The 19,678-nt window shown below is 46.5% G+C and overlaps 1 protein-coding gene across 2 annotated transcripts; it reads right to left on the reverse strand.

The window, feature by feature from the left end:
* Nucleotides 1-1,093: 1,093 nt before the first annotated feature.
* recql4 (RecQ helicase-like 4) lies at nucleotides 1,094-19,132 on the reverse strand. 2 transcript variants are annotated; one of them, XM_060043433.1, is made up of 28 exons: nucleotides 18,745-19,132; nucleotides 18,573-18,606; nucleotides 18,343-18,452; nucleotides 17,870-18,016; nucleotides 16,815-17,032; nucleotides 15,187-16,411; nucleotides 14,935-15,011; nucleotides 13,968-14,070; nucleotides 13,489-13,660; nucleotides 12,807-12,923; nucleotides 12,273-12,440; nucleotides 11,719-11,811; nucleotides 10,856-10,992; nucleotides 10,457-10,540; nucleotides 9,351-9,539; nucleotides 8,767-8,949; nucleotides 8,214-8,415; nucleotides 7,664-7,857; nucleotides 7,148-7,231; nucleotides 5,919-6,056; nucleotides 5,537-5,686; nucleotides 5,091-5,340; nucleotides 4,837-4,966; nucleotides 3,598-3,767; nucleotides 3,089-3,263; nucleotides 2,503-2,656; nucleotides 1,829-1,937; nucleotides 1,094-1,467 (listed from the first exon to the last, which is right to left on the reverse strand). In XM_060043433.1, exons 1-28 carry the CDS (start codon nucleotides 18,826-18,828, stop codon nucleotides 1,304-1,306), a joined length of 5,061 nt encoding a protein of 1,686 aa, XP_059899416.1. In that variant the 5' UTR covers nucleotides 18,829-19,132; the 3' UTR covers nucleotides 1,094-1,303. The 2 variants fall into 2 exon arrangements, with proteins under 2 accessions (XP_059899416.1, XP_059899417.1); XM_060043434.1 differs by having other exon boundaries at nucleotides 1,094-1,471.
* Between the last annotated feature and the right edge of the window lie 546 nt (nucleotides 19,133-19,678).

Below are 19,678 nucleotides of genomic sequence, written 5' to 3' on the forward strand. Positions count from 1 at the left end.
AAACATAAACCACGTTGAAATGTAACTTTAAAAATAGCTAAATCGTTTGAGAAGCGGCTGTTTGTAGCTTTTGCCTTAAAATAACAGCAGTAGATAACAGACCAAGAGAGAAATAATTGTTCCCCAATTCGATCTTAAGAAAGAGGGAAAGCCACACTGACAGAGGGACAGACACAAGCAGCTGACTCTTCTCTAACTCTAGAAGACATCATTATAATTGTACAACTTTACAATGTCGGGAAGATGACAGATGAGGGGAAGGAGAACTAGCAGAACACCACCACATCAACCTAACCCCACCACCCCAACCTAACACCACCACACCAACAGAACAGCACACCAACGCCTAAGACAACGGCAGCATAACCAGGGAGCACACACAATGTTTGCTGAAGTTTGACATCAAATCCATTGTTTTTTCGGAATACAACAAACTTATTTCTCGCCGATTGTTGATGCATTTTTGGCTAAACCTCTTGCGGTCTTTGTGCTCATTGAGACTACAACATGAGATTGGACATTGAATTCACTCATCACACTCTGACCTATTCATACCTTACTGGCAACACATCGGAAACCAGAGCACAATAAAGGCCTTTTATCCTGAAAACCAGTCACGGATCAATATTTGCTATGTTCTCTAATGTTTCAACCCTTTGCGTCAACAGAAACTTCACATTCCGCTGAAGTCTATGCCGAGGTTCTTTCCAGTCATTGGTCATGACAAAATCTATCGCAGCCCGTCTCCTCTGAGCCCGAGAATTGTTATGACTCAAATATAATATTTTATTTATTTATTTATTTTATTCAGCCACGGACAGTGGGTGAATACTGTTCTATTGAAAGAAGAGCAAGTTCAAGAAAAAGTTAAGTTGGTATCGGGTAAATTGGATGATTTATCTGATCAATATCTGTAAAACATTGATCAAGAAACTGAAGGAGCAGCTTGTTCAATGTTTTAGCTACACAATCACATCACGTTTCCATGACAACATCATTCATTAATCCACGATTGATGCTGTACTGGATTGAGAACAAACAAACAAACCACTTCAAGCCACTATAGTGAAATACTAGAATGGAGAACAAGCAGTAAATATAAAAATAGAACTTTAATTCAACAGTTTACACATTTATACACAGAGAACATGCATTTTTTTTTTTTTTTACATATGCACATGCACAAAGCAACTCTTTTTTTCTTACACGTTGAAATACATTCATCTTTTATTCATGATTTCAAAGTAATAAGAAAAATCATGTTGATGTTCACCCTCTTATACATGTGCAAGTGTACATGTGCTTAACAAGAACATCTATTTTTGATGCAAAAGAGGTTTGTAGGTTTGTTACTTGAAGCGAATGATCTCCTGTGTGGCCAATCGGATGAGCTGGTTGAAGTCAAACTTGAGGTATTTCCTCCAATAGCGCCGGTCCCTGCCATAGTCCTGGGCGGGGTAACAGGGGCTGGCTGAGACAAAAGAACACACTTTTATTCATAAACTTAAATAAAAGATTAGATATGACTTCATTTATCCCGAGGGAAATTTAGGACAAAAATGGGAGGAACTACAGTATTATACAATAATATTGCAGTATTACACAATTATACTGCAGGATTACACAATAGTGTAGAATAAAGATAGCAGACTTAAGCAGAGATAGGACTAGCCAACTCAATTGACCCTAGAAGATTAGTGACAAGACGCTATGAATCAGACATCTATTGAGTGCCGGGTCAGAGTGGAAACGTGTAAAACACTGCCCCCTAGAGGGCAAACCCCACCCATCACCAAAATAAACTGTGCGTGCGTGTCCGGATTCTCACCTATACCGTGGAGGATTCTGGCAACCGCTCTGCCAGAGAACTTCTCGTCACTTCGGTGGGACAGAAAACTCCTGATGTCTGCTCTGATCTGATCCTCCCAGTCGCACAGCTGGGGAGAAACACACACAAGCACACCAAAAGTAACACGCACGCAAAAATATTATTAATAATGCAAGCAATACAAATAAAATACACTCTGAAATTATGATCTGAATTTGTTTTTACATTTTTGATTAGATATCAATGCATCTATTTGATATCTAATCAAAAATGTCAAAAAAAAAACTTTACATCTTCTTTCTTTCCAAATTCAATACAAAAGTTTACAAATTCAGATGCATCAACAAATAGAAAGGTATTAAGACAGACAGACAGACAGACAGACAGACAGACAGACAGACAGACAGGCAGGCAGGCAGGCAGGCAGGCAGGCAGGCAGGCAGGCAGACAGACAGACAGACAGACAGACAGACAGACAGACAGACAGACAGACAGACAGACAGACAGACAGACAGACAGACAGACAGATTTCCCTAAGTTTCCAACGGAAATTGCACTTCAATGTGCAAGAGTACAAAATGCAATGTGCAAAAAGCCAAAAATATATAGCGCAGCCCTATAGGACAGATGCTGGTTGACATGTCCCTCATGAGGGGGTCGTGCTGCCACACTACCTTCAGTGGGTGGAGCTCCTCGTCGTCCTGGAGCTCCTGTAGCCGGGCCCGGTCCAGCTTCTTATCAAAGTACTCTGACAGCAGCGCCTTCAGACGCAGGCTGCGGCCGGCCTCCAGAGCGTCCACACAGGCCGACACGTTGCAGTAGCCCACGCTGGAGGATAAAGGTAGGTAAAAATACACCCACAAAAAAACATATACACACACACACACACACACACACACAGAAATACAGACACAAACATGTATAAATACTCCCACAAACACCTGTGTATAAATACACACACAAACACAGACAAACACACACACTGAAGTATAAATACACAGACAAACAAGGGAGCGGCATGTAATTCACTCATGTTCAATCACCAAAGTGGGAATACCAGCAAGGCCTTTGTGTATTTTGTCTTCAGGCCAAACTCGGTCTAGTGAAAGCTAAAGTCTTAGTTGCATCTTGCTGGTTTTCATCTTAGTTTTGTTCCCGTCTGTTTTGGCAGTAGAGCTTCAGACTCTTTGAATCTGGTCTCACACACGCACACAGGGCCTGTGTGTATGTGTGTTTGTGTGCGTGCGTGCGTGCGTGTACCTCTGGAAGGCCTTGAAGCAGGCTGACAGCTGGTAGAGCTTGGTCTTCTCCTGGGACAGGACTCTGCGGTGGAGGAACTCACACACGCGGTCCATCTCCTCATCGTCCAGGTCGCCATAGGAACGGAAGTAGAAGGAGATGCTGGAGAACTCCACGATGATGCCACTGCGGCCGCCTGGGAGACAGAGACAGAGGGACACACAAATGTGAGATCATACTGGTCGCTGAACGATACAGTCCGAAATACAACAAAACGTGTCTGTGTTGTTGTCTTCAAACGTTTTATGTACGTGTTCAACAACTGGGTATGAAGCGTGCCCGTGAAAAAACAACTCTCAGCTCACAGACACACACATATCATGAGTTATATGGTCACAAAAAACAACAACGGCATATAAACATAACGACTCGCACACGCACACACACACACACACACAGGCAGCTGAATTATATCAACAAACAAATAAACACTGTGTAAACATAACGCCCTAGAGAGCACACACGCTCACCACTCTTCTCCGTGCTCCACTGTAGCTGCCTGAGGCCGCGCTTCACCAGGGAGAGCTGCCAGCCCATGGTGTCGGCCACCTCCACCACGTCAAACTCCAGCCCGTCGCAGCACTCCACGCGCTCGCCCGCCATGCGCTTCCTGGCCAGCACCACCGCGACCGGGGGGCAGCTGTCGTCAGGACGACACGGGCACACACACTCGCGGTGAGAAACCTCAAACCGTTGTAACGTCGTCGAGGGGAAAATGGTGATTGACGTGGGATTTGACACGGACACATTACACACGGGGCACACGCAATGGGGTTGGATGAGTGATCGTGCGTTTTGATTTGTGTCGACTGATAAGTCTTATTTTGTCTTATTTACGAATGAATGAACATTCAGGTGCATCCTATAAGACTAAAAGATATTTCGTTATCACGCCAACGTTTAGACAAAGTGTAACTGAAGCAAACTGATAAAAGCCGCCATGAGAAGAGATAAAAGACAGACAGACAGGGTGGACTGACTAATAGGCAAACCGCCAGTGAGCCAGATGTAAGGAAGAACAGACATAGAGAGAGAGAGATAGAGAGACAGAGGCACAGACAGAGGGAGAGAGAGAGAGCGAGAGCGAGAGCGAGAGAGAGAGAGAGAGAGAGAGAGAGAGATAGAGAGACAGAGGCACAGACAGAGGGAGAGAGAGAGAGAGAGAGAGACAGACAGAGGGAGAGAGAGAGAGAGATAGAGACAGAGAGAGGGAGAGAGAGATAGAGACAGAGAGAGGGAGAGAGAGACAGAGAGAGGGAGAGAGAGATAGAGACAGAGAGAGGGAGAGAGAGATAGAGACAGAGAGAGGGAGAGAGAGAGATAGAGACAGAGAGAGGGAGAGAGAGATAGAGACAGAGAGAGGGAGAGATAGAGACAGAGAGAGAGAGAGATAGAGAGACAGAGGCACAGACAGAGGGACAGAAAGTCAGAGGGATGGATCGACCAACAGACAGACAGACAGACAGACAGACAGACAGACAGACAGACAGACAGACAGACAGACAGACAGACAGACAGACAGAGGGGATCGACCAACGGACGGACGGACGGACGGACGGACGGACGGACGGACGTACAGAAAGTCAGAGGGATGGACAGACCAACAAACCAACCAACCGCTGGGCCGACCGACAGCAGACAGAGGGAGGGAGGGAGGGAGGGACATACATAGGACAGAAAGACAGTGAGCAAGACAGAGAGAGACGTACAACTTGGTGATCCTCTGCAGCTGGCGGGGTCCGTCGTAGCAGCTGATCTTGCAGCCGGAGAGGGTGGGGTGGAGCAGCTCCACGAAGCGGTGGGGGTGGAGCTCCAGGTAACACAGCAGGGTCTCCACGCCTGGGACGGACACACACACGCGCACACACACACACACACACACACACACACACACGCTGGATTTAGATTAATCAAAATAATAAGTAATGGACCCAGGAAGCGTGCGTCTCCCTTCCTCCCTCACCCTCCTCCGTGATGTCCAGGGACTCCACCGTCTGTTGGATGGGGATGGCTCTCTCATGGCTGTGACACAACCTTTCCACGGGCCAGTCGCCGCTCTCGTTTAACTTCTCTTCCGGCTCCTCCGTCGACTCAGGCACGGTGGGGTCCGAGTCCGTGATGGGACCGTCACCCCCTGATGGTTTGTTGACCTCCTCTACCTCCTGCTGCTGCTCTTCTTTCTCGGCCTGTTCATCATGTGGAGTGGGTTCCATCTTGAGCCAACATAAAAGGTTCGATTTTTTTTTACTACCAATTATTTTCACTTACATCCTGCTAACAGAGACAATTTGATTAATATGTTCTGATCATTTTACTCCAAAGTACCTCAAGCTCTCTGAGATAAAGACGAGTTTATGGACGTTACTCCGATTCTGTGTTGAAAGTCACTGATGGTCGTCATCGTATTACCTCTGCAGAAGATGGCGATGGTACTTCTCCATGTGGAACAGGGTCCACGGGCTGCGCCAAGTCAGGCTGTGTGGGGGTGTTTAAGCCGCTCTCCGGCTCACAGATATCCATCATCTCTAGCAACTCATTGTCCTCCATTGCCTCCTTACGCTGTGAAACAAACGGACATCCATCACAACAGACAGCTCTGTTATAGCAGGATCCGGCTTTCTCTTATCAATGGCAGAGAGACAGAGTAGAGACAGAGAGAAACTAGAGAAAAAAAAAAAAGAAAAAAGGATGCAACTCTGGAAACCACAACAAAGACACATAATGTAATGTTTATGCGGTGTGATTAATTCGAAGACATTGTGGATCTGGGTGAGAGGAGGTGGAGGGCTACCTCCACGAGGGCCAGCTGCTTCTGGTGGATCTGTCTGCACTTGCAGGGCGGGAACACCTTCTGCACCAGCTTCTTCACCGTGTAGTAGTCCACCGTGTCGGAGTAGATGTGGCGCCGCAGCTCATGCAGGTCGCCCCCCTGTGGAGAGCGACGGCGTGGGACCTTATACACTTATGCTGTGGTTGAGTCTTTAGTGAGTGGCTCTTTGTTTCAGATTATACTACTTTTGCTTTTCGTTTTGGCACAGACAGAGGGAGAGAGAGATAGAGACAGAGGGACAGAAAGTCAGAGGCATGGATGAACAAATGAACAGACAGACAGACAGACAGACAGACAGACAGACAGACAGACAGACAGACAGACAGACAGACAGACAGACAGACAGACAGACAGACAGACAGACAGACAGACAGACAGACAGACAGACAGACAGACGGAGGGAGAGACATACAGAGGTCAGACAGACAGTAAAATGAACAGACAGAGCGACAGACAGACAGTGAGAGGGACAGACAGAAAGTCAGAGGGATGGACAGACCAACCAACCAACCAGCCAACCAAGTGAGTGTCTCTTTGTTTCAGATTATACTCTTTTTGCTTTTCGTTTTGGTTTCAGCAAGCAAGCATATGGTCAATAGCTGGGTACTGGGTGCTTGTATTATTTTCTCATGCTACAGTACGTTCCAGTACAGGGCTCAGGGTACGGTACAGCCACAGTACGGTATCGGTGAAGATTCAAAAGATTCAAAGATTCAAAAAGCTTTATTGTCTAGTATGTTGCCATACTAGAAAATTGTCTTTTGACTGAAGGCTTGGAGGTGTGTGTGTGTGTGTGTGTGTGTGTGTGTGTGTGTGTGTGTGTGTGTGTGTGTGTGTGTGTGTGTGTGTGTGTGTGTGTGTGTGTGTGTGTGTGTGTGTGTGTGTTATTTGTGTGAGTTCTTTGAGGAATGAGTGTTCTGTGTGTGTATAGCTATGGGGATGAATGATTTTTTGTAGATAGCTTTCCTATCCTACCGAAGTGAAAAGATTTAACATTACTTAGAGAGTAAAACAAACAGATGCGCCTGACGGTATTCCGACCCATCCCATAGCTATCTTTCTAACTTTATTCGAGTTGCAATTACATTTCACAGCCCTATGTTAATGTAGCTACAGCTCTATGTTAAAAAGGAGCTACATTTCTAATTGATATTGTTTGTTTCTGGAAGTTGTAGCCGTTGGAGACTGACCTCGGGGTCTAAGAAGAGATGACAGTGAGCAGGTAATCCGTCTCTCCCGGCTCTCCCGATCTCCTGAACGTAGCTCTCAAAGCTCTGCAGCCACACGGACAAAACGAGGCGGCCAATGATTTAAAACGAGAGTGGGGTGAAAAAGGTCGGCATGACATACTTTCTAAAGGTGTCCAAGATTCTGGAAACAATACTACGAACTACAATCACAGAACAAAGACGTGGAAAAAGACTGCAGCAAGTATTATCACAGAGCTGTCCCGTAAAAATAGTACTTGGCATTTTGTAGCCTCTTATCCTAGCTATCTTTGCTGTACACGGGATTGGTTAACCTCACTATTGGAAGTGCTTGGCACTTGTTTCTATGAACATCCTTACTGTACCGACAGACGTACATGTTTAATTCTCTTTCATCTGACAAATACACTTATTGTAAGTCACGTTGGATGAAAGCGTCTGCTAAACACTAAATGTAGACCTGGAACCTTCTTAAAATAAGTTCAACGCCTCCTGAACCTTGGGCATGTTGTAGTGGACGATGCCGCGCACGTCGGCCTTGTCCAGCCCCATGCCGAAGGCCACCGTGGCCACCGTCAGACGCAGCTCGCCGCACATGAAGTTGTTCTGCACGCGCCGGCGCTCGGAGGCAGAGAGCCCGGCGTGGTAGGACTCCGCCTGCCACTTCAGGGGCTTCCGGATCTTCTTCCTCGCTGCGGAGGGGAGAGGGAGAGGAAGGGAGAGGAAGGGGGAGAGGGAGTCAAACACCTGGGATGACCATGTATAGAGCGAGGTTGTATTTGTGGTTCTATTCTGACTGAATGCTGAGGGGATGTTCAATGAATTATGTCGTTGTCTCTACAAAAGGGAAATAAAAGTTTGCCATCTACGGAACAGAAGTATCAGAAGAAAAGCATCCATATCCGATCAATGCCTATATCAATATCCAATAAAGCGAAGGTTGAGTTACAAAAACATTAAATAAAAGTTTGAAGTCCAATCTATAAACCGAGCTCTAACTGGGGACGGTTCCAAAACATGCCAATGCTAAAAAGCTTAGGACACCCACCCAGATCTTTCTTCTTCTGGGCAGTAGGGTTGCTCTGGGCCTGAGCGCTGCTGCTGTAGCACGGGTTGTCCTTCACCACCACCCCCTGCAGGGCGGTCCGCAGCAGTGCGGATACGCGCGTGGTCTCCTCCCTCCTGGTGCAGTACACGATGATGGAGTCCAGACAACCAAAACGCTCCCCTTTCAGCAGGGAGACCAACGCCTAATGAGATGGTAGGGAGGGGGAGGGGAAGAGAGAGATAAATAATAGAGAGGGGGGTTAGAGCCTCATATGTCTTCACTCCGTCCTTCACCTCAAGTATGCCTATCATGCTAAACAGTAGACCTCCCAACTAGCGGTTGATAGTAATGTGAGCTTGAGTGAGAGAGCTACAAAGAGAGAGCGAGAGAGAATGGGGGAAGTTGAGACCTCATATATGATCATGTTTTTTTTATAATCATCCTTATCTCTGTTATTGTTTAGCTGTCATATTGTTCCAGATTGATTGAGGTTGTGTGTGTGTATGTGTCAGGTTCATCCCCCCCCCCCCCCCCCCCCCTCCGGGGTGTTTACCCTGTCCTTGTCCCGGTCCATGGAGACAGAGAGCTGCAGGTTTTCGGGCACGGCGGCAGAGCGCACGGCGATGCCTTCCTTGTCGTGGATGTCGAGGTGGTGGGCGATGTCCACGGCGGTGGACAGCGTGGCCGTGGCCGTGAGCCCCAGCAGACAGCGTACGCCCAGGCGCTCCCGCAGCACCTGGGAACACCAACACTCAGATCCAAAATGGCTGCTTCCCACAAATGGCAGTTGGCAGGCGCACGATAGAATATTCAATCTAAGATCTAAATGATGACAGTGTGCCCTTGGGCTGGCCTATGGCGATTTATGGTGTGGACTTGAGTAATCATAATATATATTCATCAGAACAGGAGAATATGAGAATGCTTGAAAATGTAACAATGGTTAATGGTTGGTTTTACATGAATTACATCCTATGAAAAAACTTTTATTATTTCAAGTATTCAACATTCTGAAATATTACTAAGTTTTCATTATGGGTTTAATGATTGTGAAGGTACATTTGACGAATACTGGAAACACGCACGCACGCACACGCACACGCACACGCACACGCACACGCACACACACACACACACCTTGCAGAGCCGGAGGTAGCAGGGCCTGAAGTTGTGGGACCACTCGGAGACGCAGTGGGCCTCGTCAATGCAGGCGAAGGCCACCGGGGGGAGCTGGTCCGCGGGGGGCAGGCAGCCGCTGCTGGACCCCCCGCCACCCACCAGCGCCTCCGGAGAGAGGAGCAACACACACACCTCGCCTGACTTCACCTGGGGGGAGAGACGCAGTAGTACAGAGAGAGAGGGAGAGAGAGAGAGACGAAGAGAGAGAGACAGAAAGAGAGACAGAAAGAGAGAGAGAGAGAGAGAGAGAGAGAGAGAGAGAGAGAGAGAGAGAGAGAGAGAGAGAGAGAGAGAGAGAGAGAGAGAGAGAGAGAGAGAGAGAGAGAGAGAGAGAGAGAGAGAGAGAGAGAGAGAGAGAGAGAGAGAGAGAGAGAGAGAGAGAGAGAGAGAGAGAGAGAGAGAGAGAAACGAGAGCAAGAGAGAGCGAAAGAGGAACGAGAGCAAGAGAGAGCGAAAGAGGAACATAGAAAGGGATAGTCATAGGGAGAGACACAGCAGTACAGAGAGAGAGAGAGGGGGACAAAGAGAGACAGTGAGAGAGATAAGAAAGAGGAACATAGAAAGGGATAGTCATAGGGAGAGACACAGCAGTACAGAGAGAGAGAGGGGGACAAAGAGAGACAGTGAGAGAGATAAGAAAGAGGAACATAGAAAGGGATAGTCATAGGGAGAGACACAGTAGTACAGAGAGAGAGAGAGGGGGACAAAGAGAGACAGTGAGAGAGATAAGAAAGAGGAACATAGAAAGGGATAGTCATAGGGAGAGACACAGCAGTACAGAGAGAGAGAGGGGGACAAAGAGAGACAGTGAGAGAGATAAGAAAGAGGAACATAGAAAGGGATAGTCATAGGGAGAGACACATAGGGAGAGAAAGGATATTAAGACAATGAGAGAGGAAATAGGATTATTTATTTTTTCCCCTACTCTTAATCTCATTCGTTGACTCACAATGTACACACACATTTAGTTTGTGCATAGCGAGAATATTCGGTATAAGGTCCATTCTATATGTAGTTCCTGCTCTCTCCTGCTGTTCCACGCCACAGTGAGCGCTGTGTGTTACCTTTTCAATGGCCGCCTCCCTCTGTTTCATGGACATGTTGGAGTGGATACAAGCTGCCTTCAAATTAGCTGGGATGCCCGACAGCTGGACGTGTGCACACACACACACACACACACACACACACACACACACACACACACACACACACACACACACACACACACACACACACACACACACACACACACACACACACACACACACACACACAGTTCCTACGTTTATCTCATAACACATTTATACTATTGTAGTTCCAATATTGCACTTATAACATCAAACAAACAAATCTAACAAATTGTGCATCGTACAGCCAGTGTATCGTTATTGAGTGAATGCATGAGTCCCTGAGTGGGAGCATATGTGAGTGAGTTAGTGAATAAGTGAGAGAGGGCCTTATACCTGGTCGTCCATCAGTGACACAAGCGGTGAGATGACCAAGGTGAGGCACTTTGACCTCTGGGAGTACAGATAAGCTGGGAGCTGATAGCACAATGATTTCCCCATGCCTGTAGACAACACCACCAGGGTGGAGAGACCTGCATGGACAAAACAAGGGGAGCTGGAGTGCTGATTGTTATTGCTTTGTTTTTAAGAGAGCGAGTGAGAGAGCATGAGAGAAACACAGAGAGAGAGAAACACACACAGAGACAGAGAGAGAGAGAGAGAGAGAGAGACAGAGAGAGAGACAGCGAGAGGGACAGAGACAGAGACAGAGACAGAGACAGCGACAGCGACAGCGAGAGAGAGAGAGAGAGAGAAAGAGAGAGAGACAGACAGAGAGAGAGAGAGACAGAGCATAGCAGAGTAAAGTTTTCTATTATAGATACGATTGAGTTTGGGGAGAAGTTGCAAACACTGATTGTATTGCTATTCTAATTTGGCAATCCACAGAGACATTACCAGAAACAGCAGTTATATTATCTTCTGATAGACTTGTGTATTTCTCCTAGCTCATAATAAACGGAAATTGAATTTCCTTTGATTTACAACATTCTCATGCAAATTGGTTCCAAAACAAAATGGTTGAAAAGGAAATACTTCCAGTACATTAAATCAAAAAAGACAAGAACCTTTCATCATTTTAACAGATGAGCAGTACTCTGTGTGTGTGTGTGTGTGTGTGTGTGTGTGTGTGTGTGTGTGTGTGTGTGTGTGTGTGTGTGTGTGTGTGTGTGTGTGTGTGTGTGTGTGTGTGTGTGTGTGTGTGTGTGTGTGTGTGTGTGTGTGTGTGTGTGTGTGTGTGTGTGTTTCTGTTTGTGTACCTGAGAGTATCCTCATGATGGCGTCCTCTTGGCCGGGTCTGAAGGACTGATACCCCAGCTCTCGGAGCGCTTCATTAACAGCATCGGGTGTCGCTGCACAGACACACACAGAGTCTGATATTAACAACAAATATTAAATGCAGTGCATATATTACAAATATGAAGTCTGTACCCATATGTGTGATGCAGTGACGTAATGATTGTACTATGTATGCAAATGTGTGTAAATAAACTGCCATAGCGCAGCAGAGTAAATTAGGGATAAATCTTTGTGCAAATATTGCTACCGCAGTGTGGATCGAATTGAATATGAAACGGTAACTCGACCGCATTGACTTCACCATTCACTGTGGTGGCCATGTTGACAAGAGACCCCTCACATTCACACGACCACCAGCTCAGAATTGACAAAGAGGTTGACACTCTGCGTGTGTGGGCATCTCAACCCTTCAGCCCGAAGGAGCCTGGAGTGCAACCAGCCACCCTCCAGGACCTTCCAGGACCTTCCAGGACCCTCCAGGACCCTCCAGGACCCTCCAGGCGCACGCCGTTACCCTGGACTTTCCCGTCCGCTCCCGGGCTGTACAACGGCTCCATGGGTGGAGGGGCGACGGGGCGCTCGTAGTCCGGACGGATCACGTTCAAGAGCACCTCGTCGCTCTGTGTGCCGTCCGGTCCGCCCGGCTTGGAGAGCTCCTCGTCCTCTGTGGCGCACGGAGAGTCTGGGGAGAAACAAACGACATTAAAGCTGCACTGGGTCGCTGTTCTGCTGAGGCTTTTAACGTAAAGATTGGCCCATCTCTGAGTCAATCCATCAAAAGGAATCTTTCTCTATAAATCGTTTTATTCTGTTCCACATTTGTTCCACATTTGCACGTCCACATTTTGGTAGTACAGTTTAGCAAAATAGAAGACGTTTTAATCTAAACATGTCACTTGGATACACATTCTTCTTGCTCGCCATCTTGCTCTAGGATGCCTAATATATGCCTGTTCACTAGTCTATTATTAGTTTTATTCAGAAGGTAAAAGACAACAGAGAAAGGTAGCACCCCTGTAGTGGTGAAAGGCGAGAAAAAGACACACACCCAGTGATTGGCATTTCAAAGTCCCCGTTGCCCTGGCAACCTCCTCCAGGGTGGGCAGTTCAAACGGTTCCTCGACAGCTGGTTGGTCGTCAGACACCTTGGAGGCTGTGGTTGGAGCTGCAGGACGGTATTGATATTAGCTCTCAGCTCAGTCCAAAGTCCTTTATGTCAAGGATTTCAAATGTGACCGCATTAATCATTAGCCAAAGTAAAACACAATGAAGAATATAAATATGATCATGTCATAAGATTAAACTCCTAACCATAGCCTCATAAAACATCAACGAGGCAGGAATGGAAATTCCCATAATGGAAAATGTGTTATATTCAATGAAATTAAACTCCGACAGTGATAATATTGTGTTATAAATAAGAAAGTAACCAGAGATGGGCAGCTCCAATTTTAATCTCGTAAAGCGAGTACAAACACTCAAAAAGCAAATACAAAACCATTCAATTAATAACTCATTGGATTTGACACCCAAAGAGTTGTACATAGAGAGAGTGTTTGTATGTCTGCGGGGGGATAACACCCCTAATCCATTAGTGTGTGTGTGTGTGTGTGTGTGTGTGTGTGTGTGTGTGTGTGTGTGTGTGTGTGTGTGTGTGTGTGTGTGTGTGTGTGTGTGTGTGTGTGTGTGTGTGTGTGTGTGTGTGTGTGTGTGTGTGTGTGTGTGTGTACCTGGTCCCTTGCAGTTCATGGCCCAGTGTCCCGTCCCCCCACACTTGTAGCAGGTGTCTCCTTGGCGATTGAAGCCCCCTCTGAAGCCGCCCCTCCCCCCTCCCCGGAAGGACCCCCTTCCGGAACCACCCCCGAAACGCTCCCCCTTCTTCGCGAACTTCTCCATGTACATCTGAAGCACGCACACACACACACACACACACACACACACACACACACACACACACACACACACACACACACACACACACACACACACACACACACACACACCTTGTTACATGTGAGTACATGCTTGAATTCCAGGCTTCCTTAACAGTGCATTCCAGTAAATAAAAAAAAAAAACTTAATTCATTTTTCTAAGATAGAGAAAATGCTAATTTAAAAATGTAAATGTAAAAAAATAAATTTAATTAAATGCATACACTTCTTCAGAGCTTCTGTTAAGCACACCCACATCCACAAACACACCTTTTACCTGCTTGCGGAGACCTGCTCCCCTCAGGGCATAGCCTTTGACGTGAGATTTCTTCTTCAGGTTGATCTTGATGAAGTTCCCTTCTGTGACTTTACTCACTCTGCTGAAATGCCCCCCCAAAAACTGTTAAAACCTGCAGTTTCACCGACAGCTTGGTCCAGCAGTGGATCAATATAATACTGGATCTCATATACTTCCAAAATGAAGGCACAGATCTGGATATTAAAGATGAATTCCATCATCATCGCAACATTAAGGAGCACAGGATTGTCGTGTGCAGCGGTTGTCATTATCCATTTTGTCTAAATGTCAGCTAAATGTTTCTCCTCTTAATAAGTAACGTTAGGTTAGTTGAGAACCAACGTTTATTAATATTTTTGAAAGCAAAACCTTACAAATATTGGGTGGGACAAACACCACTGTTTTGAACTTTGTGTGGATGTATGACATTAGGGCAACATAATTCACTTGAATTATAATTACAAAGAATCAAGAACAAAATAATTTTGTTGAGCTGTCCGTGATGCTGGGGACCTTGGTGGGAGGTAAATTGTCACAGGGGGTACATGATGACTGTTAAAGGTTTGGAACCACTGGTCTAGTGGTTACGGTGTTGGGACTCCCAGCACTGAGGTTCTGGGTGTGAAGCCCAATGTCAATTCTTCTTACTGGCCTTGAGAGAGATGCCCTTCCTAACCTACGCCTTGTTAATCTACCTTTAAAATGTCTGCTAAATGTAATAACAGTATCATATCTACCCATGTTGTTTTGGCTAGTGCTACCCACCAAGATACTTCTGATGTCGAATCATCTCAGCACATTGCTATTAGTAAACCTAAATACCAAAAGGGCTTCATGTAATAGGTTAGAAAGCACTACAGCAAGCAATAGGGCTGCATAACAAGCCTCCCCCGGTGTGTTTGAGAGGGTGATGGTGCTGTATGAGGACTGGGGGTCCGTCTCTCACCTGGCCGGCTGGGTCTTGTAGGCCCTGTAGGCTCTGACCCCCTCGTCCACCTCCCCCATCAGGTTCTCCTGGGGATCCTGTCCCACCATGAGCATCACACAGTTCAAAAATCGCCAGCATGTAGTGTGATCGTGTTTTGCATTCACATGGATACTGAAAATGTACGCGGGGAGGAAAGGGTCTGGAGCTGGAACAAATAAAGACTGCTTCTGCAGTGAACTGGACACACCAACAGAAACAGAAACTCCTTACCTTTTCTGGTTCTTTTGTTTTTTTACTTTTCTCTGCCTCCTCCTCCTCCTCCCCCTCCTCCTCATCCTTTTTCACCCTCTTCTTTCTCTTCCCTTCTTTTTTGACTGGTGTGGGGCCTCCATCAGTACCGTCTCCTCCACCGCCCTCCTCCTTCTTCTTCCTGGGTCCCCTCTTCCTCTTCGTCGGCGCCCCCTCCGGCTCCTCCCCCTCGCGTTCATCCCCCTCCTCTTCCTCTCGTTGCCTCTTCCTCCCTCTCTTGCTCGCCTTCTTCTCTTGAACCGCGACCTCCTCGCCCACCTGGTCTGTGGTCGACTCAGCCTCCGTTGATTGGTCCGTTTCTCCCTCCGGCTCCTTCCTCTTGCCCCTCCCCCCTTTGACTTTACCACTGCGGCGCCCGGCGGATTTAGCTGTGGCGGTAGCCTCCGCGTCGTTGCGAGAAGCACACTCCGACGCTTCCACCGTTTCCTCGGTCGCTCTCGTTCCCGCCCCCACGTCTCCTATCTCAGCCTTTTCGTCGTTTTTCGCTTTCTTTTCCATCTTGTTTCCTGTTCCATCTCCATCTTTTCCATCCTCTCCTGCTCCTGCTCCCGTTATTCCCGGCCTCTCCCTCGTCTCTCCTTTCCCGACACTCTCCGCGGCCGCAGGTTTCCTCTGGGGCTCTGGGATCTCCGTATTGCCGGCCACGGGCTTGTCTCCTCCCTCCACCTCCCCAAACACCTGGCACCTCTCCAGCCAGCCGCGGTCCACAGAGCCCAGCCTGCTCAGGAGCGAGGGTCTACCTCGACCTGTCACCCCCACCGCCCCTCCGCGAAACCCCCCCCGCTGATCCCCACCGAAGGCCATCGGCGATCCGGCATCTTCATCCCAAACTGCCAAACGGTCCGCCATACTTTCAGCAGCATCAACTGTACTTTTCACACCTCCTGCGGATTCCACACTCCCGTTTAATCTCCCTAAGAATCCTGCAGTCTTTCCCGGCGTTCCCATAGTCCTGTTGGGAGGAGGCGTATGGGGCAGCCGGGGGGATTGGAACTCGAAACCAGAGGAGTGGCTTTTCCCGCCGCTGATACCGTTTGCAGTACTGCTACCTTGAACACTGACGGTGCTAGCAATGCCAGCGCCGCTGGACTCAACGTGTGGTGTGTCGGATGATGGATTGAGGGCCTCAAACTGTTCTTCGGGCTCCTTTGTAGCCGGCGACCCTAGAAAGGGGTTGCCGATGCGTCTGCGAAGAGGCCAGGAAGGTCAAAGGTTAAATGCCGGTTTTTGTAACAGATGGACTGTGTGAATTACATCAACAGTTCTTAGTATTGTATTGTAATTCAAAAACGCAGATACGCTTTTGCTGGGTACAGGTGGGGGATAACACATTTTCTACAATGCTAACAACAAGGGACTGCTATTGTAGATTAATTTGATAGTGGAGCAAAATCCCCTTTTCCCTTCAAACAGATACATTGATTATTTGAAGCGAGCGTTAAGGACCTTGAGTTCTAAACAACATACAGCTGCTAAGAAATGCTGTCGTCAAACAGGTCACAGGGCATGTTCATTTGCATGTCCTCACTGTTACAATGCACACAAACCAAACCTAGCACGCATGTTTCCCCATCACTCCCCATACGTACCTCGGGGCGAAGGGGCTGGTCACTGGGCTGCCGAACGGGCTTCTGAAGGGGCTGCCCAGGCCGCCCAGGGCAGGGCGGGCCGACCTGAGGGGGGAAGCAGCAGCAGCAGCAGCAGCACTCGCTGCAGGGCTGCTGGTCTGCTCAGTCAGCCTGTCTTTCCAGGATTTGAGGGGCGTGCGTCCAGGAGTCAAAGACTTCCTCATTGAGACAGGTCTCTCCTGGGGAGAGTCGAGCAAAGCAAAAGAGATCGATGAAGAGAGAACAGGATGATGGCAGGTTTCTTTTATGTACAAATATATATAATTATATTTATTATATTACATTGAATGTAACTTTGACATTCATCAATTCCTGTCTCCCCATATGGGGGACATTATTCTGATTCTGAGATAACTGGCAAGATTTCTCTGATCCAATTTGCACTCACTTTAACTTTTATTTCCATTCGGTCATATATTTGATCTCTATCTCTATTTGTATAGAATATGCAGAGTTGAAGGAGGTGTTAGTGAAGAAAGCATTTCATTACCAGTTATGCGAATACATTTGCATAACTTATACTCTTTGTGGTCCGTTGTGGCTAAAGTGATGACCATTGTGGTGGTCAAAATTAGCCATGGAATCATGAATGGTATCAGTACACTAGGTGTGTTATGACTTGTTGGAGCACAGCCATGGAACTAGTAGGAACTAGTTGAACAACACTGATAACTGACATTAATATTATAGACACACGGGCCAACAAAAGATTCTTAATATTAATCAATGCTGACATGTAAAATGCTATCCAACTAGAATCTAACCATCTCTGGCAAACTGCCAAATCGTGATTCATCCTCATCGTCTGAAAGTTGTATTTAAATACGCCCCATTGGATATTGTAGTACTAATTATTCATTTGGCAGACAGTTTGATGTAGTGAATTCAGTCACATTTGAAGCAGGGAGGGGTTAGGGCCCTTCTGTCAAGGACACCTCCAGTTAGATTGCGGATAATGGGATTGAACCCACAGCCTTCCAGCCCGGAGTCAAACACCATAACCACACCTCACCCACCTTGCCGAGGGTGCCCAGGTTGCTTTTCAGCTTGGCGCCATAGTACTGGGCGGAGGCCTGGAGGTTGTCCCGGTCCTCGGGCGTCAGGCAAGGGGAGGGGACCGGCATCTGGCTGCGGTTCAGATGGGTGCCCCAGCAGTCTGAGTCCTGGGGAGGGGAACAAGGAGAGGAGAGGGGTTTGTTAAGGTGTGATGAAGACCGGGGCTTCGAGCCAGAATGTTTTATTTGGATGGACACTTTTTTACCAAGCGATACATCAGTTAGGCAGAAAAAGCACTATATTGCACCAGTCTTCCCACTGAACCAGGCAAATGACACTGTTCATCAAAAGGTCTACATTTCAGATGGTTCTTCATATGTAGCAGTTACCATGGAAGCAGTACAGTAAATTACATTTATGATTGATTATGCATACCGAAAACACGATTCTTCCTTGTTGTTATAACACACAGACATTTAAAAGATGACGTTACCTTTGGATTTACATTGACCACCACTGTAGCGCTGTGTTGTCCACTGGGGACACTTTGACAGTCGCTGTTTTCCTTGGCTTGCTTTAAACTGCGGTACTCCTTATAGAGGTCTGCAAAGCAACCAACCAATGCACAAGTTCACACTAATGAAAGGCCTTATGTCAGATCATAATGGACTAGGACTCTTCACGTTGGTTCACGTAAAAGTCAACCAGAAAATACAAACTCACTTTTTGTATCTTCAGGGGCATTGTCAATGTCCTCCTGTAAGAGAAGAGGACGTCGTTGTATTAACAGATACACTCGAATGTGAGAACTTTATACAGTGACTGGTCTTAATCGCAAACGAGAACTGATTGTAGATGTCTGTGATGACAGCTTATACACATTCACATTGATCACCTTATTGGGTTTCCTTTGTTGTTGTTGGACAAACGACTGCTCCCATTTCTTAAGAAGCACCTTCACATCATTATACCGATCCATGCCTGCGGAATCCTGTTATATACTTAACTCTCACATTGGCTGTAGCAATTCCTATCACTGAGTTAACTATTCATCCCTAGCAGCACCGGAGTCATTCATTTGCACAACACTAGCCGAAGTTTGTTCTTATCAAGTATCGTGGATAGCTTTCAGCAAATCGTTACCGTTTACATATACAAACGCAAAGGGCTTCACTAAATAAAACATCTATTTCTTACTATTTTAGTATGTAAAGACAACCGTGATGTGACTAGTGTTTCCGTGGTGTGTTGTTTTTTGTTTCGCGCGCTTAGAATGACGGCCGGGTTGCCATGTCTGCCCAAGTATCCTCCTTTCCGGAACACTATATTTATTATTCACATGACGTTTAAGCACACACATTTTGTTGTCCGAAAGAAATGTAAATAAATGTATGTATAAAGTTTGAACAAGCTAGATAAGTGTATACTATGACATCTGGAATGATCTAAATATGACCCGAAAAGCGAAAATGTTTTACTATATAAAGAACAGATACTTCAACAATAACTTTTGCATAAGGGATTTGAATGATGTGAATCATGTAATGAAAGATTATACTAGGGTCAGATAGTAGAATAACCGTATCATTGTTCAGAAAGGTATGTTTTACATATATGATACATTTGACTTATTTTGCAGGCACCATAGTGTACAAACCTATACATCGGTATATTGGACAGATATGATAACTGAGCAGTGGCTTTTAATGTCTATGTCAAAGTATGTACACTATTCCTTTAACAACTTGTTTCTCATTGAGAATTCTCCTTGTTTTGCTTAACGGATAGTTCTATAAAAGTGTTGGAATACCATATTTGAGTGTAGTCAG

Source organism: Gadus macrocephalus, chromosome 22 (genome assembly GCF_031168955.1).
Source record: "Gadus macrocephalus chromosome 22, ASM3116895v1".
NCBI lineage: Eukaryota > Metazoa > Chordata > Actinopteri > Gadiformes > Gadidae > Gadus > Gadus macrocephalus.